General features: G+C 44.6%; 2 protein-coding genes across 11 annotated transcripts in view; both read right to left on the minus strand.

The window, feature by feature from the left end:
• Positions 1-277: 277 nt before the first annotated feature.
• NCF1 (neutrophil cytosolic factor 1) lies at positions 278-8,909 on the minus strand. Of its 5 annotated transcripts, none has more exons than XM_017824059.1 (11): positions 8,351-8,904; positions 7,755-7,889; positions 7,391-7,466; positions 6,019-6,184; positions 5,824-5,879; positions 5,397-5,519; positions 4,895-5,002; positions 4,040-4,157; positions 3,331-3,435; positions 1,645-1,787; positions 278-746 (listed from the first exon to the last, which is right to left on the minus strand). In XM_017824059.1, exons 1-11 carry the CDS (start codon positions 8,420-8,422, stop codon positions 628-630), a joined length of 1,221 nt encoding a protein of 406 aa, XP_017679548.1. In that variant the 5' UTR covers positions 8,423-8,904; the 3' UTR covers positions 278-627. The 5 variants fall into 5 exon arrangements, with proteins under 5 accessions (XP_017679548.1, XP_017679550.1, XP_017679546.1 ...); XM_017824061.1 differs by having other exon boundaries at positions 7,809-7,889; positions 8,351-8,902; XM_017824057.1 differs by having other exon boundaries at positions 7,755-8,907.
• A 1,320-nt stretch (positions 8,910-10,229) lies between these two features.
• GTF2I (general transcription factor IIi) overlaps positions 10,230-25,395 on the minus strand; it is a 94,064-nt gene continuing 78,898 nt past the window's right edge. For 4 of the 6 annotated variants that reach the window (XM_017824051.1, XM_017824049.1, XM_017824053.1 and 1 more), the window contains 10 exons: positions 24,906-24,971; positions 23,889-24,072; positions 22,961-23,013; positions 21,300-21,383; positions 20,315-20,498; positions 19,367-19,395; positions 18,467-18,526; positions 17,095-17,133; positions 14,737-14,832; positions 10,230-13,213 (listed from right to left, as the gene is read on the minus strand). In XM_017824051.1, coding sequence (XP_017679540.1) covers positions 14,753-14,832; positions 17,095-17,133; positions 18,467-18,526; positions 19,367-19,395; positions 20,315-20,498; positions 21,300-21,383; positions 22,961-23,013; positions 23,889-24,072; positions 24,906-24,971 — 779 coding nt within the window. In that variant the 3' untranslated portion in view covers positions 10,230-13,213; positions 14,737-14,752. The remainder of the gene's footprint in view (positions 13,214-14,736; positions 14,833-17,094; positions 17,134-18,466; positions 18,527-19,366; positions 19,396-20,314; positions 20,499-21,299; positions 21,384-22,960; positions 23,014-23,888; positions 24,073-24,905; positions 24,972-25,395) is intronic. The other 2 variants (XM_017824050.1, XM_017824052.1) reach the window with 2 other exon arrangements.

Raw genomic sequence — 25,395 nt, forward strand, 5'->3', positions numbered from 1 at the left:
AAACTCAGGCCCAAATCTACATGTAGACCCAGACCTCACCCCAAACCCAAATCCAAACCCAGACCCAGACCACCCCCGTCTGGCGTGGCGATGGCAGGGCTGGCTCTGGTGGCACCCAAAACCAGCCGTCACACCACACTCCCTCTGAGAAGCAGCCCCCCTCTTTTGCAAGAGACTCTTGCCCAATATCCCCCCAGGGAGAACACCTTTTCTGTCACGATACCCACTCTGCTCCTCAGGGTCTGCCTGATTCACTGTCTAGGTGGACACTGAGATGTCTATCAAGTGTCTCTCCTTTATTGATGAAAACCACAAAATCATTCAAAACACAAAGAGGTGATAAAAGGGGATCTAGAGATGAGGGGTCCTGGTGGCTGTGAGGTCTCAGCCCCTTGGAGCTGGTGGAGCAGGGCCGGTCCCTCCTCACAATGCCACCAGGACACCTTGGGCTGGCCATGATGGAGGATGAGAGCGGGCACAGGTCTGTGCCAATTTGCCCAGCAGTCCCCTGTGGCCTGTGGTGGCTGCCAGAACCACATGGATCCCTGGTCTGGCTCCAAGCCCTGGCTGTGCAGGGGCTGGAGGAGATGAAGCAGTGGGTGTCTGGTGTGGGGGCTCAGGGGATCCTCACAGGATCTTCCTCCGGGTCCTCTCAGTGCAGCGGTTCAAAATGAGATCTTTGCTGGGACGAGGAGGAACAGCAGGTTGAGCCTTGGCCTTGTTGTCTTGTGGCTCATTTTTCTCAACTGCGAGCAAAGCAGATGTACAGATGGGTCAAAGTGCTCCACCACCCACTACCCTCATGAACGTTCAGCAGCTTCCTATGTGATGGCCACCAAAGCTTCTGCCTCTCCTCCCTGTTGCCTGTAACGGTCTTCATGTAGGTGAGGGTGGTGGGATGAGCCCACCTGTGCCCAGCTGGGAACTCTTCTCAGGGGAATCCCAGCTTTAGGTCTGCACAAGGAGCTGCTCTCCTTTGGGAAGGTACTGCATGGGGACTGCCAGATCTAAAGGGTCTACCTCAATGGCAGCCATCTTTCTCATGGAGAGAGGCTTTTTACAAGGGGCTGGAGTGACAGGACAAGGAGGAATGCCTTCACAATGACAGAAGGAAGGGTTAGATTAAATATTAGGAAAAAAATCTTGCCTGTGAGGGGGGTAAGGCCCTGGCACAGGTTGCTCAGAGAAGCTATGGCTGTCCCATGCTTGAAAGTGTTCAAGGCCAGGTTGGATGGGTCTTGGAGCAACCTGGGCTAGTGGAAGGTGGGGTTGGAACGAGATAATCATTAAGGTCCCTTCCTACTGAAACCATTCTATGATTCCATGATTCTTCATACAACACTTCCCTCTGGGGGCTCTGCTCACGTATGTGGCAATGGCAATGGTAATGGGGAGGCGAGGTGCACAGAGGAAAGCACAGGTCCCAAATGCGGGCTGACCTCCCTCCAGGTCCATATTGCACTCTATCTGACCTATAGCCAGGGGTAAGAAACCTTGCTGAAAGAAACACCTCCCTGCACACACTTTCCCCATCGGAAGAAGGCAGATGGGCAGGGGGTGACCTCAGTGTGCCATCCTGCTCCAGCTGCCAGCACTGGGGGTCACGGGCCAAGCCTGCAGGATTCCAGTCTCATTGAGACTTACTGATGACATTGGCCTTGTTCTGGGAATTTCCCTGCATGTTCCACTGGCTCTGGATGTACTTCTTGCTGTTCCTCCTGTAAGTCTCCTGGCTGATCTGCTTCCGGCCCTGCTTATGGATGCTCTTCGCATTTTGGATGGTGGATCTGCAGGGAGTGAGAAACAAAACTTTCATTTTAATGCTGGCAGCTCTAACACCACACGTTTCTTTCCCCGTGTCTCCTCCTCTGCTTCACCCAAACCCCAGTTTCTGCTTTTGAGTTTTGCCTGGTGGATGCCAGCCCTCGAGGAGAGCCACAAGGGACACGATGTACGATGTGTTCAGAGGTAGCTGGATGGTGCTTTAGAAGCAAACACTGAAGGGTGAACCCTGAGCACAAGTCTGGAAGGTAACAGTGGGGATGGTGAGGAAGATTGGGTGTAAGGCTGGGAGGATGAGATGGGCATGAGGTTTACCAAGAAAGCCCCGTAAGTGATCTATAGCTCTTTGATGAGTGGACATACAGCACCTCTCCTGGCTGCAACACTGAGGTCCCTGCTGTAGGGCTTGGCATGACTCCCCAATGCCCAAGGATCAGATGCAGGGGAATGGAGCGTGGGGCATGTGTCAGCATGCACCTGGATGTGCAGTGTTGAACCCACAGCAGAGAAACTACTGAGAGAAGTTAAAGGCTGAGCAGCATGGTGCTACTACAGGAGAACACACAGCATCAGGACCGCCCCCAGGCACGCAGACGGAGGCCACTGCTTTGCCTCCACTACCACGGCAGCAGTGAGGTGGCTCCTGAACTCCACCTCATGGCACCATCCTCCTGCTCTTCTTGAGCCAATGTGTCTGCCTACCTTCAGCCCCTTCCTGGTCTGAGGACACATCCCATGTCATATCAAAGCTCTTACCCACAATGGCAGGTCACCACTTTTGCAACAGGGCTCAGCCTGGCTGCCAGCGCCAGCACTGCAGGGGCAGTGTCACCATGGTGGGGGGACAAGACACTCACCTTGGAATGGGCCACCTCACGTCCCCCAAAGGTATCAGCAAGCATCCCTGCACTCAAATAGGTGAATCTGGACCACTTTACACTGTCCCACATCCAGTCCATGATCCATCAGAACTGGATTTGGAGAGATTTTTAGAGCAGGGTTTATGTGTTTTCTTGCAGGGAAGAAAAGACAGCTGCAAGCTCTGCCCTTCCTAGCCATTCTCTCCACACCAGAATTAATGAGTTATTATTGCTTTTTATCTTTTTAATCAAAATAAAATCCCTTCCATTAGCTCAAATCCTCCCATCAGATTAGGCCATTTGGCAGCTCCGTTTAGTCAAATCTCGCCTCTTAAAGATTCAGTGCATGCACTTGGGAAATAAGAAAATGGCCAATTTGAAAATAAAAGGAGATTAGCCCAGAAAATAAATTTTGCAGAAGGACACAGAGAAATGCCCCTGGCTGGAGGACCTGTTGGAGTAAGGATCACGCAGCCTGGCACCAGCAACACTAGGGTACTTGTGGGAGCTGGGGAGCACAAAGCTGGTTTTGCTGCAGCCTGGTCTGTCTGCTCTGCTCACATCGATCCAAGCAGTTCCTCATTGACAGGGCAAGCAGGTGACACCACAACCCACTGTCTGGTTTAATTTCATCTTGCTCAAGGAAGAGCTTCAGTCCAAGCCCCCTCCCACCCAGGGCTTCTCCTACCTCCGTGGAGGAGCACTCCGGTTCCTCAGTTCACTCTTCACAGAGTTTACCTCTCCAGCTTTCTGCAGGTACATGGAGGGGTAATAACCCGTGGTTTCATCCTTCCTGCAGTGCAACACAAAGCAACATCACTTGCAGTCGTGGCTGTGCAACTGCCTCCTCAGTCCGGGAGAGAGACTTGATGATCCTTGTGGGTGTCAAAGAATCCCAGGATGGTTTGGCTTGGAAGCAACCTTAAAGATCATCTTGTTCCAACTCCCTGCCATGGGCAGGGACACCTTCCATTAGAGCAGGTTGTTCCAAGCCCCATTCAACCTGGCCTTGAACACCTCCTGCTTAGGATATCCCATGATTCATGGTTCATGCCTGTCCCCTGCTGGTGTCCTGTGGGTTACCTTTCATGTTCCTTGCAGATGAGATGAAAGTTGAGATTTTGCAAAGCAAAATGTGCCAGACCAATTAGAGGCAAAATAACTAACAATTTTTTTTCCCATCTGCCTCCTTCTTGGATATTTCTGAAGTCCCCAACAGAGGGGACATTTAATATTTGGCAAAGAACAGACTCTGAGAAGCAGCCCTGCAAAAGGAAGTGCTGGGCAGTGGCACCAAACAGCCCATGGCTTCCACAGCCCTGATGTGGAGAACCATGGGTGCAACCCTTCCCTCTGCCTGAATCCTGCTCACCTGACCTGTTCTTGGCATCTCTCACCTGATGACCCACCAGCCATCAAGGAGCTTGTGGATGACTTCAATTGTATCACCCTCCTTGAGGGTCAGCTCATCCTCTTCCACAGCTGAGTAGCTTTTCTGGACCACATACGACTCACCTGCACACAAAATGGGGATGGCAGATCATATGCTGCCCCCCCTGGGATGGAGCTCAACCTCCCCAGCCACTGAGAAGAGAGGAGACACCAGAACATTTACCCTACATTTTAGGCAAGACCCAGGGTGCTTCAAGTTTGGATTCAGACTTTCCCCAGCCTTGTCACTGCCCATGGCTCATCCCAGCCCCTCCATCACCTCTCCAGAAGAAAGCTGCTGGGTGCAAGCAGTGGAAGCACAACTATCTCTGCTGGAAAGTGTGTTCAGAATTCAATTGATGAAATGAGGCAGAAGGAAGTGTTGTGGTAATAAAGCCTGTTGCAGTGTTGTAAAACCCCTGAAGCTGAAGCCTGGTGAGCAATCAGCACAAGTCTGTGGGATCCTCCCTCTGCTCCGTGCAATAAGGCCCCATTGTCATGGCAGGGTGACATGGGGGGCACTGTGCTCCTCTGCTAACCCAGCACTTCAGTATTCACCCAGCCACCTCAGCACGGCCACTGGATCAAGATGAGCATCTGTGATCAGCCAAAACACATGTCTAATGCTGAGCTGCAGGTCATGGGAAGCTCCCAAGGTTGACATTGAGGCACCAAATCATGAGATTTATCCCTTCTGGCAGTTCCTACAGCAGCATCTCCCTGCCCAGTGATCCTGCTCAGTGCGGATTGCCCAGTCTTGCAGTGAGCCATCCCAGTGGGGAGCTGCACTGATGCATACCCTGGTCACCCCAGCATTTTACCTGCATAGTTGGGCTCCTGTTCTTCAGACTCATCAGGACCATCCATCGGCTCCAGATAGGCAGCAGGCACCCAGCCCCGTTTATTCTTCAACTGGCAAAACCACCAGCCTGCAAGGAAAGTAGCCATGGACATGAACAGAGAATACTGTGGGGGCACCATGGGGACACTAGCACTGAGTCTGTCCTGGCTGGGGCAGGTGCAGACATCCACATGTCCTGGACTGAAGGGACAGTGCTGGGGCTGGTCTCTGTTGACATGGTGCAACCAGAGGGCTTGACCAGTTCATCATGTTCCTGCTGGGCAGGAAACCTCACAGGCTGAGGCACATCAGGAAGTTGCACCGTTTTCTAGAATTGCCCCTCACCCTTCAGCCTGTGCACTGTCATAACTGACTCACATGCTGCGTTTGGACTCAAGATGCAAGGGCAGTCCTCATCCCTGCTGAAATGGTGGCAGGGAGGGGGCTGGCCCTCGGGGCTCTTCCAAGGGATGGACACATACCATTCTCGCTCTTCTCCACGACATCCACCATGTCCCCAGCTTTTAGAGCCATCTCGGACGTGGAGCTCTTCTCATAGTCAGCGATGGCTCGATAGGTTTGCAGGACGATGGGGCCTGTGATGTCTGCATGGGAGAAGTGAGAGATGTTCCCTCTCCCAGCACCCAGCAGAGAAACACCCTATTTCAGGCAGGCCAGAAGCAGCCCCAGGACAGCCCAAAGTGCCCTCCCAGCCTCTTCCTTCCCCAAAGCAGGTGGATCTCAGGACAGTGACTCATTCCCCCTGAGGCTTTGGCTTCCCCCCAGCTGAAGCTCTGGCACAAAGACCATGCTCTTGATGAGCATATCCGCTGTGGGATGGCAGCCCCTCTCCCAAATGGCCTTTGCTGCTACCACGGTAGCTGCTTGCACCCCTCTGAGGCCTCTTACCAGTAAGGCTTTGCTTGGAATCCTTTGGCAGGAGGAAGACCTCAGGCTTCTTGATCCTAGACAGGTCAGAGCAAAGGCAGCTCAATGCCAACTACCCCTATCCATCAGCAGCGATGTCCTCCCTGTGGGCTACTGCCAGCACCCAAAGGCCAGGGACACAGGATTTCCCTCAAACTAGCAGGCAGCTGGACTCACTGGCTGTCCGTGACAGGGTTCATGTCATCATGGCGGACCTTGAAGAAGCTGACCACATGCAGGCATCGAGAGATCTTGTGGGGCAGGTTGACCAGTGTGTAGCAGTACTCGGCCAGCGTGCCCTGCCTGTTCTCAGTCGAGCGCTGCCCATCAAACCACTTTGGGGCTGAGGAAGAGGGAAAAGGGCTCAGAAAAAGCAGACAGAGAGCCTTGGTTTTAATATGTTCCCAAGCAGGCTGCTCTGAATCATTAATTTTGCCCTGCAAACAAGTGGGTTTGGCCCCAGGGTGCTGCATGGTTCCATGGTGTCCATAATGTGAAGCTCTGGGGGAGCACAGCTCATGCAAGCTCAGAAAAGACCCTGTTTGACCCCATTTCAGCTTCAGGATAATTCCCACATGTGTGTTCAGACTAAGCCCAGCTGCTGGCCCACAAATACAGCAGCTGCATTGGGGCACCAAGAGGGGGAGCCTGTGACCAGAGGACACTTATGCTTATGCTTATCCCCCTGTCCCACTGGCCATGGTGCTCTTGACCCCAGAGCTCCAAAATGTCACTGGCAGCTCCAACCCCCAGCAATGCTGAACTGCATAACAGGGGGTGCATGTGTGTGGTTGGTGGCACCCCCACGCCCCACCCCCCCACCCCGCCCCAGCAGTCTGACACCTGCCTAGTCCCCCGTGCTCTCAGTTCCCCAAGCGGAACAAGGACACTTTGAACAGCCCGAGCATGGTGGGGGCGGTGCATAGGAACAAGCCCAGCATGCCAGTGTTAGTCCAGCCCCAATGGAGCCGCCTCCCAAATGTGCCACCCTGCATAGTGCAGGCTTATTCCTCCTTGATAGGTGTCAACCACAATCTGTACTTCTTTCTCAGGCTCTCTCCTGCCTCCTTTAAAGCAGAAAATTAATTAAAAGGGGGAAGTTTGTTGACCTGCACCTTGCCTGGGGACAAAGCGTCAGCTGTTTGGATCAGGAGTTCATTCCCTGTCATTGAAGAGATATTGCATAGCTTACAAAGTATCTGTGTTGCCATACGGGCATTAAACCAACCCCAGTGATGGTGTCACCAAAGGAGGGCTCCGCTCAGCTCAGCTCAGCTCAGCTCAGCTCAGCCTCCCCAAAGCCAGGGGTCACAGCTGATGCTTCAGGACATGCCCAGCCTTCAGAAAGGAGTCTGTGGTGCTGCTGAGTGGGAAGGAACCACTGCCACTGCTCAGATCTTTCCAGGGTTTAGATTTCAAGCTTGGTGGGCAGGAATGATCAGACCACGCATCTGCCTGGGAAGCAGCCAGAACAGCTTGACCCACCAGGGAATTTCCCAACCTGCTGCAATTTCTATTTCACCCTCCAGCCCCGGTGCTTGCCCCTCACCTGGCAAGTGTGGGATGATCCGGTTCTCTGTGTTGATATCCCCGGATTCAATGGGGAACATCTCCTTCAGCACTTTCTGCAGGTAGAGCCAGGCATGGCCGTGAGGATGGCACCAGGGGAACCCCCTTTAACACCCACCCTCCTGCCCACAGCTTGCCCCCCTTCTTGATGCTCGCTCTGCTGCCACTAGGATGTGCTGGCTGGATCCCACACTTCAGCACTGGGAGAAACCTGCCCAGGGACACAGATGACTCCCACCTTTAAAGGGGCAAAAGAGATTGAAGGACTGGACACAGAAGCTTCTTTGGAGCCAGGTTTGCTTTGGGGCAATTTCAGATGGAATTCACCCTCCTCTTTTCCCCACCTTGAGCCCTGGTATGCTGGGCCAGGGGACAGTGCCTGTCCTGCAAGGACTCACATGGAACTCGTATATCTCAGTAAAGCGGCGGTAGACAACCTTTTCGGATAGGTCATTCCACTTCACCAGGAACATGTAGACCTGAAGGGCAAAGCAGAGGTTGAAGCTCTGCAGGTGAGTGGGACCCCACACTGTGCTGTGCCTGGGGAGCCCCACAAATGTTCCAGTTTCAGATAAACTGTGTTTTCCTTCCACCACCCCATGCAAATAGCTCTGCCTTGTCATCGAGCAAGTTGGGCACTAAGGAACTCAGCATGGATGGAGAGGGGACAGAAACATCCGGATGGGTGGCAGTCAAAGAGGAAAAAGTGCTTTCCAAGCCTGTGAAGTAACCAACACCTTGCAAAGGAGGTGCCCAAAATCTTGTGTGTTTAGGACATTTTAGTCTCTGATTGCCTCCAGCTCATGCCATCATCCATGACCCCTCCAAAAAGGATGTTCTTAGGCCCTCGGTCACATTTATCTCAGGAAATTTGCTGGGCAGGCTTTTTACCCCGCCCAGTCCTCGCTCTTCACTTGCTGGAAGGTTGCTGTGTACTCACATAGTGCTGGCTGGGGAAAAACCTTTTCTCGTAGCCCAGCAGCTCGATGTGCCGGATGAAGGCGTCCCCCATTGCTGCTCCTGCCCGCGGCGTCCTGCTCCGGACCCTGCTTCTGCCTCTCCGAGTGTCTGGGCACTCTCTCCTTTCCTCTCCTCTCCTCCCCTCTGCCCTCGCACAGCTCTGCTTCGCCGTTAAAGCGCTGGGGAAGTGGAACTTGGGCTGCAATCACACCCGTAATTGTTTACCCACTGTGGTTTGTACTGAGTCGGTGCTTCCCATGGTGAGTTCCCAGCCCAGCCCCTCCGGTGGCTCCAGGAAGAGGGAGGAGGCAGGGTGGGAGGCCTCACGGTATCCTGGAAGCACCTCTGGAATCAGAGGACAGTGAAGGGCGAGGGCCAGGCTGGCTGCCCTGATATCCAAGTGACCCTCTGACTTCTCATCCTGCCCTGTGATGGCACAGGGTGCTGCAGCAGAGGGTCAAGGACAGACAGGCGCCTTGGCAATGGCAGCCAGAGGAGCCTTTTTCATCTCTAGCAGAGGTGGAAGGGCTGAACGAAGTGTGTTAAAGCACTCCCTGAGCCCAGGGATGGCAGCACCATTCTCTGTAGGGCAGGTAGGGAAGCTGGGACAGAGCCCAGGCAGGATGGGGCAGCTACGGGCTGTGTGCAAGAGCTCCTGCCCTTGCATCACCATTTCCTTTCAGTTACCTGCAGCTTCCTCAAAATCTGCCACCGAAAGGCTGCCTTGAGCAGCCCTCGAGGACCTGAGCCAGTCCCAGCCCTGCTCACCTCCTTACCTGAGCATAAGGCCGAACAGGAGGGGACCCCAGGCATAGAGAAACACCAGGGTGGGCTGGAGACAGACCCCTACCTCCCACTGGGAGAGCAGGAGGGTCCCTTGCTAAGACACTCTGATATGCCAGCACATAATCTGCATCTACCTCCTCCTTCTCCCTCCCCAGTCCTGAGCAGAAAGACCTGAATGGATGTGAGATCTGCATGGATCAATCCTACACAGCTTGCAGGCAAAAGTGCACCCAGGATTACAACGGGCACCAGTGCAAGGTAGTCCCCTGACAGAGGCAGGACCTGCTCTTCACAGGGTGCTCAGAGGAGCCCAGCTCCAGCCAGCCGTGAGCCCTCGGCCCCATCCCTGATTCCCGGTGCTCCATCTCCTGTGAGAGCCCATGCCTGGGTGCAGCTCTTGTCCCTGGCAGGCCAGCACATTACCATGAGCTAAGCATCAAGCAAACCCAGCCCCACTCTCAGCCGGGAGCAGAGATGTTTTGGGCAATGATGCAGCACCGCTGTTGCCCAATCCTGGCAGGCAACAGCCCCAAACCATGGTGGAGCTGGGGCTCTCCTCACTGACCAGCCCTGCCACTTGGCAAGCCCTGCCACAGGATCAGCCCGGTGCCCTTATTAGCTGTAAAGACAAAAGCTTGCTCTGTCTGCATTAAAAACATCAAATACTAACCATAACTTCCCCCTGGCCCTTGGGTGTGGTGCTTTGCATCTGTGGAGTTCAGAAACATGGTTATTTACATTTGGCTTCTTATTATTTTAACATGGGGACTTCCCTGTATGCAAGGCAAAATTATACAACCACAGATATTAAAAAAGGTCCCTCCAGGGCTGTTTGGATTCTGCTCTGTTAGTCACCAGATAGCTGCTGCTTATGGAGAACACCACAAACTGTCATGAAAGCTTATTTCTAAATTTAAAACTCTGTTACAGACAGTACATTACTGGAAACCACGCAATTCACGTTTCTTCCTGTTTCATCATTCCTTATCTTGTGATGTGAGAAATGAAACAGAGATTGTAAATGCCAGTGATGGGTTAGTTCACAGGAAGACACCACCTGTAACTCAGTGTTCAAAATGTAATTTTTTATTTTTGGTAGTTTAAATTTCAGCTTAATTCAATACAGAGCCAAGGGAGGCCTTGCTTACGTCACTGATGGCAGACAGCTGTTACACAATCACAGAAACGAGAGCCTGCCCTCTTCCTTGACAGTGGGTCTCTGACAGGACAGATACAGAAAGAAACAAAGGAGAAAAGGTTCAAGTTTTGTATGTGGAAAACTTTAATTCCCAAGGGAAAAACACTGGCCAGCAGCTGCACCACAGAGGTGCTGGACTTAAACTGGTTGTTACGCTGTGAGAAAAGCCAGGGTGCCGTAACCGAGAAATGCCCAGTTTCACCATGGACATCCTGGATACTGCACTACTTGGATCCAAAATTCCCATTTAAGAGAAAGGAGCCAGCCCACTGCACAGGACAGGCTTTTAAAATTCAGTAAAACATAGGGAATAAATACTTGTCTCCTTCCTTGTCAACACAAACCTTTCATGCTGTAACAAAAACTAGTCAGAGGTCTGGTAAGTGGTTGCAATTTTATTTATTTGTTTGTTTATTAGTACAACCAGGGTTTTTTAGGGCATTATCACTCAACACCTAAAGAGTGACATATCTCATGTGTTTGAAAATGAGTGAGATTTTCACAGTCATCATCTTAAAAGTCTGCTGTTAGGATTAGAGGTAGGTAATTTCTTAATATAAAATTGATATTTGGAAGGTATAAATATTGGTGCAATTATTTTGTCAGTCTAATTTACCTCTACCGGATGTAACTCAAAATGTCTGAGACCAAAATGAGCCTTCAGCGTTGAGTACCAACACACCCATCAGCATTACTGCACGCCCAGCAGCAGGACACACATGATGCACACCACCACTCCAACTCCCAGCATCACATAAGGACTCTAATCCTTCCAGTAAAACCACTGGATCCCCTTTCACTTAATTTTTTTTTCAGGTCCTGCATACAAAGTTGTAGGAGGACCACTCTGCTATTATACACTTGACAAGGCAATATCCTGGAATTATTTATTTTCCCAGTTCCTTTGCTGTGATACCTTGCCCTCATTTTGAGTAAACACTTGAAACTCCATCAGCAATAGACAGCCTTGCTCTGCAGGCAGCTGTGCAAAACGTGCCTCCTAAAGAGGGCTGTGTGTGAAGCAGGGATGGACTGTCCTTCTGCTTTTTCAGAAGGGGAAGTCGAGCCAGCCAAAACCCAGAGAAAGCTGCATTAGCTCATTTCTTCATTCTGAACATGTCCAGCAGCAAGTGCGAAACTTGATCCTGACCTATTGCTGCAGTTTCATTAACTGAGCCTGTCTGAGTCATCAGCAGGCAAATGTGTTAGTGGTTATAATGTGGAGAGTATCCATAGGCTGGGTTAGCAGACAAGGTGCACCAACGGGCTCGTTCCATGGGGCTGGGAGGGGCTGTCTGCTGAGGCAGGAAGGCAGCTCGGCACTAGTCACCACCAGCTGGAGAGCAGGAAGGTCGGACAGGATGTGTGTTTTCAAAATGCCTCAGCACAAAGCCAACCTTGCCCCCTGCTGACATCACCAGCACAAGGTCTCAGAATTGAGTGGGAGCACCTAGATCTGCATGGAGCAATTGTGAAAACACAAGCATGTGCTGCTCTGAATTTATCTGCTGCATTTCAGATTTCTTCCAGGGAATAGACACTCTACTCAAACGAATTTAAGGCTCCAAAATTTTCCTTGAAGATACAACCACCTCACCCACCCAGAGCTGGATTTCTATCTCAAAGGCATGACAGGACCTTACCTCTTTGCTGGAAGGAAGTAACTGTGCTGCAGCATGTTCTACCTGCCTACAGAATTATTGCTAGGACTTGTTGTAAAATACATAAATGTATACTGCACGGACAGTCATGAAAACCATCAGGAAAGTCTTTATTTCTTCATCAGGGAATAAAGTTTACCATTTGTGCATAAAATGCAGTCATCCTAAGCTCATTCCAGTAAAAGAGAAACCTTTAGAATAACTTGCATCTTTAGAGATTATCATACAGCCAGAATTGTACATGTCTTATGGCTTGTGAAACTTTAAAAAAAAAAAAAGCACATTAGTCTCTTACATGATGTGGGGCGTAACCAGGACTACAGGGGACTTCGACTGATTGTTGTAGTCACAGAATCACAGAATATCCTGAGCTTTTGACATAGTAGGACTTAGAGCAGCTTGTAGCATGTTTCCATAACTAGTTCTAGATGAACAGAAAGGCATCCCCACAGCCTTCAGAAAAGCTCTCACACAGATCCACAGGACTATTGCCTACAGTAGGACTGCAAGACCAAATCCATCATATATAAACTTGTGATACTCTGATAAAACATGCACTTACTACTTTTAATTAATGGAAGAAACTATAACAAGGTTTAACACTGAAATACTGACCATTTCACAGTCCATCTCATTAATGAGTACTAATCATCAAATGAACCAGTTTATCTTTTATTTAGGAAAAACATATAAATTGTGACAGGTATGACAGGAAAAATTAGTTCAAATATGCAGATACTATTGTCCAATCAACCATTAAAATAGTAACTGAAAATGAATGATTTTTTTTCTTCCAAAGTAAAAAAAGTGAACTCTTTACAGAAATTTTTCCTCATTAAAAAAGCTGAGATGCATTCAGGTATGGTGAAATTTAGCTGTATTGGGAATGTAGACAGCCTCAGCTAAGTCCATAATCATTTTAATCCCTATCATCTCCCCAGCATTGCTGCATCGTATTTAGTCCTTAAAATATACTCCAAACTAAAACCAGCCATTCCAAATCTACAGTCATTTTTTGCTTTAAGTCAATTCACAGAACTGCTGAAAAAGTACACATTTATATTTAAAAATACAAAAGGGTTTGTATAGAAGGTATTTCTCTTATACAAAAGGGTTTGAATTGAAGATACTTTTCGTATACAGTTATATTACACAGCTCTAGACAGGCCCAGCAGGCTCTTCTCAGAACCGGATGCTTCTGACAAGGTAAGAAAAGTTACAAAAGTGAGTTAGTTTCATTGCAGCTTTGGATCTTATTACAACTATGAGCAGTTTGTATTGCATTGTCCAGTACTTTAGGCCTAGATTCCGCAAGCACGCAGAAGCTGAGTATTGCTCTCAATAAATGTGAGATTAAATGTGTGTGAGTGGCCTCTGTAAGAATTTAGAACAAATATTTACTTTAGTACAAATTCAGTGGATGGCCTAAAGCATCTAAAATCCAAACCACTGCAGCATCAAATTGTGTAGCCATTGCTCAGACAATATTTCTGTGACCTTTAATGGACAAGTGGGAGGGTTTTATATATCTCACTGACTGCAGTGCTTCCCATGACAAATCAGAAGTTTTTCTTTAGTATATTTTCTCCTGCCACATTCAGTTTTATGACAAATATCCACAAAGCAGACTTTACTGATTCAATAAGACCACCATTGCTGTGCCTGAAATGCTCAGGGCATAGACAATTGGGATGCTGATTTGTCAGTGCCTGCCACTTTCTACCACATCATTTCATTGTCCCAATGCCACCAGCAGCCTTTCATGTCCCAGGCTGTGTTCATGCTGCATGGATGGAGGGCCATGGCCAAGGCTGTCCCTGGTCTCCAAAAAGCTGGATGGTGCCAGGAGTAAAACCCAGGCTTCCCCAGCCACTGCTTCATCTAACTTTATGTTAGATGAAATCTAACAAATTGCTGAAGTATCAGCAATCAAATCAAATTGATGAAGTATCAAATACCACACTATGAGGGAAATATCTGGTTTCAAGTATTATCAAAAAACTGAAATGGGAAGAAGTACTACCATTTTCTCTGAATGAAGCACAGAGACTCAAAAACATGTGGGTCAGCATTTTAAACTCAGTGATGGAACAGCATCACTATCACTGTTCTCCATCACCACAAAAATGTCATTTTTAGGAATAAGTGACATTAAAAATAGTGTAAGAGACGGACTTGAACATTTTGGCACTGTAAATTAAACTAAGCTTTTTATAAGTTAATGCAAAAGAAAGAAAACTTCTAAAGGAGATCTGTTTGTCATCAAAGCTAATAGCTTTACTGAGTGTCCCAAGCTCAGACAATACTGCAAAAATAGTGAAGAGCTTTTCTGTTCAATTACGATTTGGAAATATATGGGTGTTACCAAGAACAATAATGCTCTTTCACACAACCATGTCAGAGCTCTTCATAAACACTAATTCCCTCAGCTTTCAGTTGCTCTGCCTCCCAGGTACATAATTATTACACATTTTTATTTTTAGGTCACATTTTCCTAGGACTGACTGTCTCTGAAATTTGAACAGTGTGCTTTACACTGTATTTGGATAAGAAAGTGAAAACATCCTACACTTCATATGTGAGAACTGGGACAGATAAAATAATTCACAAGAAAAGGACTGGCACCTTCTGACATTGAGTATTGTACCCTCTCCTCCCCAAAAATATAAGAATACTATTCCTTGACAGGCGCTGCCTTCGCAAAACACTAAATTCTTTTACCTGGTATTGGTGATGTCTACGACATTAGGTGTGGTTCTTGCTTTATTGGGTGTGGTTCTTGTTTTATTTGAGAATTTTCTTCTTTTTCTGTGTTATCTGTTGAAAAAGCAGTAATGAATGAAGAAAAGGGGAACTTCCCCACCAATTTTGTGGTTGTACTTAACAAGGAAAACTTTATGAAAGTATGAAAAGCATTAATTATCCCTTTAAACTATTAATGATAAATAAAAATGTATTCACAGCAATCTGACTCTAGAAATTACCATTTCCACTTCAATGTAAAGCAGCCTAGGATCTTAGAGAACTCTAGTTTTTAAATAACAGAAATACAATGGCATTAGTAGGACTTCTCTCAATTAGAAACAGACTTATGCATTTTTCTATTTCAATCTGTCCAAAACAAATTCTGGCCTTAGCTAATTTTCTTCTTCAAAGAACAGTATTCCACGGGAAGGTATTATGGTATGTTTAAAAAACCCCTCCCAAATTTTATCTTGTTGACTAAAGCATTTATCATCTTTTGATACAGGTTTTTCATTTCAGGGACGCTCTGAAGTAACTCAAAAGAATCTTGTACCTGTATAGCACTGGATATGTGACCTGGACCCTGATTCTGTTCTTTTAATAACAGAGAATATGATGTTGGAAGGAAATTGTTTTTTCCCTGAAGTTGTTTGGAAGGTTTGGGGTGAGGATAATTCATCACTACAAAGCCAAGCTGTTTCACCACATAATCATTTTATACCTTCCAGCCTAGTTCTGAAGTGATTTTGAGTTCTTTACCAATCATATGCCTTTTCACAAAAATATTTCTCTAGTTACAGGGTCTGAATCCAGTTTTGGGTGACAAGTTCAAAAAACACCCTTGTCTGTCTCTTCCAAACTATCATTTCGAAGGCCCACAGCTAGAATTCCTCCACATGACAGTATTCAGGAATAACTGTCCTTCTCCCTCATCATCTAACTTTGGCGATCCCACAGAGTTTTGGCATTATTAAGTCATCTGATGTTCCAGCTTTCAGTAACTGTGAGCTTAAAATCTGCAGCTCAGCTCTGCTGTGACTCTAATGCTTGCCTTCCTTCTGTCTTGACTGCTGCAAACTGACTTAAAACCCTCGGAGTGAACCTGTAACTGAGCTTGTAACAGTCATTCTGGTTGAGCATGTTGGCTTGGCTCAGAGTTCAGTGACATGACAGGGAAACTGAAGCAATGGAGACTGGAAAGGGCATTTCCATGGAAAAGGGTACAGAAGAACAGGAGTGCTGAGGTTTGCTGCTTTCTTTTTTGGGGCCACATAAGCAGGATTAGGGAATGAATTGAAGTTGAGAGTCTTAAAGTGCTGATGCACAGCAGGCTCCGTCCCAGGGCTGTTGGCTATGTTGCCATCAAGCTGCCATGGACACATCAGAGAGCCCCTCTCAGGGCCACCTGACATGAAGGCAGCACCCTGGCAAACTACCACAGCACCTCAGATCCTCTGTGCCAGCCACAGTAGAGGGAGGCATGGCCATCCAGGGCCATGCCTGACAGACTGGGGTATAGCAAAGGCAGCATTTACAGGAGCAGAGCACACAGCAGACACCAGCATCCCAACTCTCATGTCAATTCTGTATTCCTGAAGACCACATGCAAAAGCACAGGGGGGGATACAAAATCTACAGCCTTCTTAGTCTCACATATATAAACATATTAGGAAACATTTTTTCACCAAAAGGGTTGTCAAGCTCTCCAACAGGCTGCCCAGGGAAGTGGTGGAGTCACCGTCCCTGGAGGGATTTATAAGCCATGTGGATGTGGCACTTGAGGAGATGGTTTAGTGGTGGGCTTGGCAGTGCTGGGGGAACAGCTGGATTTGATGTTCTTAGATGGCTTTTCTGACCTAAATGATTCTATGGTTCTATCTGAAAAAGAAACAACCCAAGTATATTCTTGGACAATAGGAAAGCTGGATGTTTTTCAGAGCTTAAGTTCTGGAAGAACAACAATATTCTCCTGCCTTGCCCTCAACATGGTATATCAATACGGCATTCAGAGTTCCTGATGATGGCAATCACTCACTTGCATCAATTGTGGAAACTACTGCACTGAATAATTAGATGCATCACTCAGGATATGAACAATCACTCAGAGCCTATCTATCGTCATGACTCAAGTGAACAACAGTTCATAAAACTCCTTTGTAAAATTACTTGAATAATAACATTTGCACAGAGTATTTTTCCCATGATGCAGCATGATATTAACATAGATGAAAAAATGTCCTGGAAACCAATAAAAGACCCAACTTCAAAAAAAAAGGTAAACTTTGTTCAACATTACTTAAAAATATTTGTTAATAATAACTGAAGAACACTTACCTCCTAGAGATACTTCTATTCCGCTTGTTTCAGTTGGCTCTTAAATGAAAAAAATACAGTCAAATGAATATGAATATAGTTTCAACATGATGAATCAGATTAGGGAAATTAAGTTTTCCCAGAAAAAAAGCAACTAATTTTTGTTTTAACAATCAGACTTGTATCTTTTTGTCTGAGATAAATTTGTGTAACTTTCTACAGTCTGCAGCAAATTATAAACAGTCCCAAACATTTATTACATTCAACTACCTAACACTTTCTCTTCAAAGAATGGTTTACCTTGACAGACATACCACCAAGTTGCAGCACAATGTAATGTGCAGTTGCATAGAATACACCCTGTTCAGAGCAGCTTGAAAAAAAGAGTCATCAGTCCTGATGAACACTGTCTTTGATGGTGAGTATTAGGGGAGAGTGGGAAAATGCAGAATACAGGACAAGAAGTATGTTTTAATTCCACGATGAGTTTTCTATTATCTCTGCATGGTTTATAAATGAACAGGTTCTGGGAAAGCCATTTAACCTTTTTAACACTGCAGCTGAGTAAAGGACAGACAGACTACATCAACCTCATAGACCATCAGCAGCTGATTTCCTCCCTCCCACACCCTCACATATAAAAAGATGGGCCAGTAGTTTCCTTTATAATAATTTTCATCATACAAGTGTCCCTTACTCTTAAAACGTTTACATAATGTTTTCTCTTCGTTTCCCAACTTCTTCCTGTAATGGTTTATTCAGTCAATTGCAAAAGTTTTTCCCACACTATACCAACTTGGGATACACATTTTTAAAAGGTCTGTGAACATTTAGAAGCTATACTGGATCAAAATGAAGTTGTTCAACCACGTTTACTCCAGTTATTAATAGCACAAAGCTGAGTTCTCCCTTCGGACTAAGACAGGTGATATGTGTGCAGTCCAGACACAGTCTAGCAGGAGTTACAGGTCTGCAGCAGGCAGAAATTCCATCCAGACCCCATTGCCAGTTATGCAGGCAAACTTCACTTGACTGAACATCTATTTGGTTCACACATGCACACATTTGAGTTAAGAAGACATTAATAAATGGATACCGAATTGGCTTTATATATTGCCCCCACTAATCCTTCTTTTCAGCTCACTCATCATCTGCAAAAATCAAATCAAGGAACATACCAATGACAAAGCTCGAAGAAAGTAGAGGCTCTTCCCATTAAATTATTAATATTTAACAGCTACAAAAGTCCCTGTTGCACACAATCTATCAAAATGATATGGCTCATCATGAGCAGTGTATACCCAGGACTTGACTATTAATGTCATCTGCCAATGAGCTGGAGAACTCCATAACCCACCCCTCCTGCAAGGACATACGTCATGCTCTGCATCACCTGGTAGTCCTGGGGCTGCTGCTGTTGGTGATGCTTCTGCTTCAGCTTTTTCCATCAGATCTAAGATTAGACATGATCACCGTTTAACTTCACAACGAAAATGGTTCACACGTAACACAAGGGCAACCTTTGAATCTGCAAATCCTGAAACTTGTCACATGAACAAGTTACTAACACTTGTGATTGAGCTGCTGTTCAGTATATTCTGTTACAGAAAAAAACGTTCCCTATTTCACCTGCAAGCATCAAAAATTTCAAGTTTCCACACGTTCTTCATATGAAGAATAAAGCATCATACCTATAAGCAGTAGGCTCAGAGCCTTTCATTCACCTTGGTATCCATCAGTATAAGATCATTTTGATCATAATTAGTGGACACAGATAATGCTCAAACCCCATACGGTCAATGACCAGCCTGCTCCCCCAGCCCCAGCACATGCTGACAAATTGGCCATGGCACTTCAGCTAAGTACATTTGTCTCTCTAAACAGTTACTGTTTCAGCAGAATGCAAAATTTTTCACTGGAACAGGGTTGTGCAGCTACTGTAAAGTTCTTGCTTACTAACAGCTACTGTGATGGATCTAAACGTGTAAGTCTGTTGCTAGGTCAGGATCCTAAATCTCTTTGGTACTCTGCAGCTGAAAAATACAAACTCAGTGTCTTGCATTTTCATATGAAAGTTATGCTGATCTTACGCTGTTTAAATGTAAATTTACCCCCATGCCCTCAAGTTAACTGTATATGCATGATTAGTCAGAAAATCTTAATAAGAAAGACACAGACAGTTATACTGAGACCTTAATGACTATGGAGCCTCTGCCACTAAGCCAAAATGTAGAAAATTAATCTTGGTAGGTTACGAAAATACATTTGTCATCAGTGTCTCATAAATACTTACGATTGTTAATCACAAGTCCTGGAAATGGTCTGAAAAAAAAAACCAAATTACTGATTCTAAAAGGCACTGCATGGGGTGTCCTCCCAGTGCAACCTCCCCACACTTTCTGTAACAGAAGTCATGCTAAAAGTAAAAAACAAAGTCAAATAAAACAGATGGAATAGCAGCTCTTGGGCGCTGTGGTTGTTCAAAACTAGTGTTTTGAAAAGTAACACACAAAGGAAGAGCTAAACCTTTCCCTTGATCACCACTAGTTAACAAGGGGTCATCTCTTCTCTAGAGCTTCATTCAACAACACACATCAAAGTACTTTTGGTTAGAACATGTCATGATTAAGGGCTGAGAATTCAGACCCCCTAGTAAAATATATTTAAGAAATTTCTCTCTCTAAAGATAAACCGAAACTTCTAGACTCCTATAAAGTCAACTATGATTTGAGGAGTTACATAAACTGATACATTTTTATTTTCAACTCCTCCTTAGTGCGATTCAAAAGTTTCATCTATTCTGCTTCATGCATACAAATTAACTTTGTATATATGTGTGTTTTATATACATCTATGGAAATATACACATATAAATGAAATTCCGTTATACTGTAATTGGACAATACTGTATTTTAAAATCTTGTAGATACGCTCATTTTGTAGGGAAAAAATTATCAAAGAATTTACCTGAACTCAAGATTCTTAACACAACTGGAATATTTAAAAATACTAATGGTAATACTAATACAAACATACTATTTACTGTTAAGAGCCAACAAGCTCTGGCTCCATTCATGCTAGAAACATCTGGACTTTATTTGACCTGATATATTGTTATCCAAAAGAACCTCACACTATTTAAAGATGCACTGCTACTTCTATTCTCTCACATTTCAATTTATTCCAGCTACAGGGCTGTGCTCACAGCACCCGCACAATCTAATCAACAGCAACTACATACCGAACGACAGTAAACTTGATAAGTTCTGCTGATTCCAAAATCTTCTCCATCGAGCTGATTTCCAGATAACTGGGCGCTTTAAACGCCACGCCGGGAGGCAACCCCTCCACCACCACACACCCAGGGTTGGTAGTGATTTTTCTGTATGGAACTTTCACAGGAAAATTCATACCAGTGGCTTCACCTAAGTGAGAGAGGTCATGTTTATTTTCAAACCTTATAATATTTATGACTACACTGAAGAAAAAAGTCCTCAGATGATTAACAAACACAATGCAAACCCAAGCTTTCTATCAGATCTGAAATTATGAACATTCACTTGACAATGAAACCATTACAGTGTTAGAAATAGAGGTGTTGGATTACATTCATGAACATTAGTCACAATTCCAATTCTGACTGCTCACCATATGAAGAACACAGATTCTGCTTTTACTAAAAAAAAGTATAGAACGCGGTATAAAAGGAAATAACTACATGAAGGAAAACAAAGCATTTCCTGCAAGGCCATGAAAAGCAATTCAACACAGTACAAGTGAAGGAATTTCAGATAAAGAAACTCAGGTCATTACTGCTGTACAATGCAAAGTAAAAAATCCAAACAAAACTATACACAGCAAAAAGCTTACGCTGCATTTTTAAAATTACTGTATTCCCAAGTATTATGAGTTTGGGATTATGAAGCCCTGAGAAGAACCATGCAAAATAAATACTTCATCCATGTTGACACAGAAAGAAACAGGAAAGGGGAGGGGAACCACGAAGCAATCTAGACTCTTATGATTTTATTGTTTAAAACTACCTACATCACTTACAAAAGATTCTTTTCTAAGTCAAAGCACAACATTCATATACAATTCTCAAATTTGTTCATTTTAATGATCACATATATAATTCACTGTAAGTGAATACTCATTCAGTAACTTCAGTATCAACATTTATTACACCCACACCTATGTAAAAACGGGGAGTAAGAAGCAATTACCAAATTTCTGGCTAAAAAGATCATTTACTTGCTCTCTCAATTGTCTGGTCTTTTCTACTTTTGACGGTCGCTCACTGTCATCATCTGGAAGAAATTGATAGAATAGCGTGAGAATTAAGCACAAATTTTTTTACCCCTGAAGCTTGTTTATCCCTGCGTATTTACTTAAAGCAGATACACCTTAAGGCTTCAAAACAGGTGCTGTCTTTGCTCCTCATTTTATCAGTAACACAGAATTGTAGAAATACACAAAAATAGATGGTTATTAAGAAATCACAGAATCCTAGAATGAATTGGTTTAGAAGGGACCTTAAAGCTCATCCAGTTCCACCCCCCTGCCATGGGAAGGGATACCTCCCACTAGAGCACGTTGCTCCAAGCCCCGTCCAACCTGGCATTGGACACTTCTAGGGATAAACCTAGGTTTACTGTCTAGGGATGATTTTGTAAACTTAATCTGAACCAACAAATTGTATTTCATTTTCTTAAAGAACATAAAATGGTGGGGAAAGGTAAAAGCAAAGTGACTATTCAATAAGATGGCCATTTCTCATAGTTTCCAGTGAATTCCAATGGATGTACTATATGCCTGAGAAAGCAGTAATCAGTGTTAAGACCAAGCAGTTCAGTCTGAGAGATTATTCAATTCAGTCTGAGTACTGACCTCTTGAATTTGCCAAGAATTGCAAGTCAGTATTTCATTTATTGCATGAGAAAAATGCGAATACTTCTTAACTAGTTGTTGGACCAAGAATATTCTAAAGATGTGACTGAAGAGATATTAATGAGTGTTAGAAAATATTTAACACCTTAATAAAAACAAAATGCTAAATTATGCTCTTTGTTGACTGTACTTGCATTTCAGTGAACCAGCCGGACAGTAGGAAAAACTTCATCGAACTAAACAAATGTCATGAAGAATATAAGCACAAATAGCATGACATGAAACCAGCCAGTACAGACACTTGGTATAGTTACTTGAATCATGTTCAGGTCTTCAGCACCAGCGGTTGTGTTCACCACTGTGTTTGTTGTGGTTCTTGTTGTATTGGCTACATCAGATGAATTAGTTTTCCGTAAAAGGACTAATTCAGAAAACATTTATAGAGAACTCAAAATTTTCAATCTCTTATATAAAGAAAACATTGCAAAACAACAGATATTGGCAAAGTTTTCAAAGAGAACCCAGTTTCAAAATAGGAGCATTTATTCCATGACCCACCTACCTACCTGACACAATTTTCTACTGGCTATCTGCACGCCCATCTCTTAAGCATTTTTCATTTAGATGACCTACATATTAGGAGCAAATAATTTATCTCTAGACCAGAATTACTCCTGTGAATCATATATTGCTGGCTACATTTTGATAAAAAGCAGTAAAGAATACATCAGACGCATGATTATTGTGAATAACTTTAAGAAATTAATACTCGTGAATAACTTTAAGAAATTAATACTCCCTTGCTAGAGCTATATTTAAACTGTGATTGGTAAGTGCTTTTCCTATCTTAAAAACAATCAATCAAGCAAACGAACCAAACAACTCCAATGTAGAATGAATCTTTCAGGAATTTGTTAACCCCATACAGCTCTTATAATCTGTATTTAATCCTTGAAAGAAACTGTTACATAGAACATGAAGCAGTTGCAAAACTCACTTGAGGGGCTTCTAGCAGAACTTTCTTTAACAGCTGCCTCCAACATCTCAGGCCTGCAAAGAGATTCAACATTTCATGTACAACAATAAAATTACATCATCAACATTAAAGAAAATGCAATTTTCTAGTATTATTTTATTAAAGACAGGAACTAAGTGATATCCTCTCAGCCAAACCGACAGTCAAGAATGCAATGACTTGAGAGGCTCCATAACTTCTTAGAATCACAGAATGGTTTGGGTTGGAGGAGACATTATAGCCCATCCACTTCCACCTCCTGCTATGGGTAAGGACATGTTCCTCTATCCCAGGTTGCTCCAAGCCCCATCCATCTTGGCCTTGGACACTTCCAGGGATGGGGCATCCTCAGCTTCTCTGGGCAACCTGTGCCAGGGCCTCACCACCCTCACAGGGAAAAATTTCTTCTTAATATCCAGTCTAACCCTGCCCTGTCCATTTAAAGCCATTCCTCCTTTTTCTATCACTACATGCCCTTGTAACTTCTCTTGCCACTGTTTCGACACTGGCACATGGCTATCCAAACCTGTTCTAGACAAGAAAATTCTTACACACCCCACTATACGAATCTCCACTTCTCAGCTCTTAGTACACAGCCAGCAAGCTTTATGAGTAACCTGTAAGCGCTCCCTGCAGTAGGAACTAAACCAGTGATGTGATAATTGTAATGAGCTAAGAAATCTGGACTTGTTCTTCCTCTCACAACAGCCTCTAAGAGTCTTTCAGAACAAAGAGAGTATTGTATCTTGCTCTACCTCTACAAGAGCTTTCTGGCCATTTCCTCAATTACTAAATATATTCCAGTGTGTATTTTATAGAGTAATTCAGCAACTTCCCAACACAATTTCATTTTTCAGTCTACATTTCAATACTCATAGAACAGATTACCAAAGACATATGGGAGTCTTACTTTTTAATAATGAATTTTATTTTAGATTTGTTTCTCAGGATCTTCTCTAGTCTTGGAATTCCAAAAGTTGAAGGTTGGCGGAAAGGTACCCCCTCAGGTAGTCCTTCCACGTAGAAAACGTCCGGGAAGGATTCAAACAGTGAAAATGGCACCTTCACCGGTTTACTGAGTCCTAGCGCCTCCCCTGAAACGGAACAGAGCAAATAAGCTACCAGTTAGGTAACTCATGTGTATAGAAACAGAAAACCTCTGGTATAAATGGTATAGCATAGTTGGCACATATATAACTAGATTAGGCAGAACCAGCAGGCTTGCCTTTTTTGGTGACAGCTATGAATAGGCACAAAGAAAATTAACAGTTTCAAACATAACTCATTCTGTTGCAGTAAATCTCATCATGATTTACTGAAAATTAGTAATTGGCAGCCAGTTCATGCCACTGGCTTGGTCTGCATACGAAACTATCCCATATGTATCTCACTTTGTTACAAGCCATGCATTCTGTCTCTGCCTCTTCTAGAGAACAGTACTAAGGGCAGTGAGATTAGTGCTCTTGTTCAAAAACCTGCACTCAGAAGAGTAATCAGAAATCATTACTTCCAAAACTCATTAGTTTCCAAACAGTCTGCACTAGAGGAAGTGCTGGAATATGACAGTGCACGTCTCTCCAGATACGATCCGTAACGCATTGAGTCCTGCAGAGTCATACAAAGTCCCATTCATAAGCAGAGTGAAGAAAGCTTAAAAAGCTGTGTCAGGATGTGGATCACTGTATCTGTGGGTCATTAAAAAATTCATAATCCAACTACAACTTCTCCATTTCCAAATCCAAATAAAATAACTAGTGGAAATGAGACACAGGATTGCAAGCAAGTACACGAGAATGAACGCAGATGGGAAACTCTGTAGGGCACACAAGAATTGCAGGACCTCTGGAATAAACGTGAACATCTCTCATACATCTAACTGCATGTTCATAAGATAGGCTTCTCAGTAAAAAAGAATCAATAAACTTACCACATTTTTCATTAAAAAGATCTTCGACTCTCTGCTTTAAGTCACTAATTTTGGCATTCCATGCCTCTGCCAGGAGGAAATTGAAAGAATTAAATCAATGCTCACACAATGAATCAGTCTTCAAAGAATATTTTAAAAAATGCTTAATAAATTATTACGTTTGATAACTGATTTACTATGGCAGTAAAATGTGCAAAATGGCTTTCATTCTGCAAAACTATATTCACATCAATCCTCATTTTCCTGAAGCTTTGAAAGATACTGCTATGAGATAAAGCAAGGGCTATTAAAATTAATCCAAGAGTGATCTAAATTTACAGTATTAGGCAGTATAAAATTTACTCATCTGAACCACCACCCAAAATAGTGGCAGAAAACTATTCACATGTTCAGTGACACAGCTCTGAAATGCACACCTCTCTCCTGAGATCTATAATCTCTAGCCCAGTTTCTACTTCAGTGGGTGAAATCAGATGTCCATCAAGATAAG

This window comes from Lepidothrix coronata, unplaced genomic scaffold (assembly GCF_001604755.1).
Source record: "Lepidothrix coronata isolate B3197 unplaced genomic scaffold, Lepidothrix_coronata-1.0 Scaffold108, whole genome shotgun sequence".
NCBI classification, from domain to species: Eukaryota; Metazoa; Chordata; class Aves; order Passeriformes; family Pipridae; genus Lepidothrix; species Lepidothrix coronata.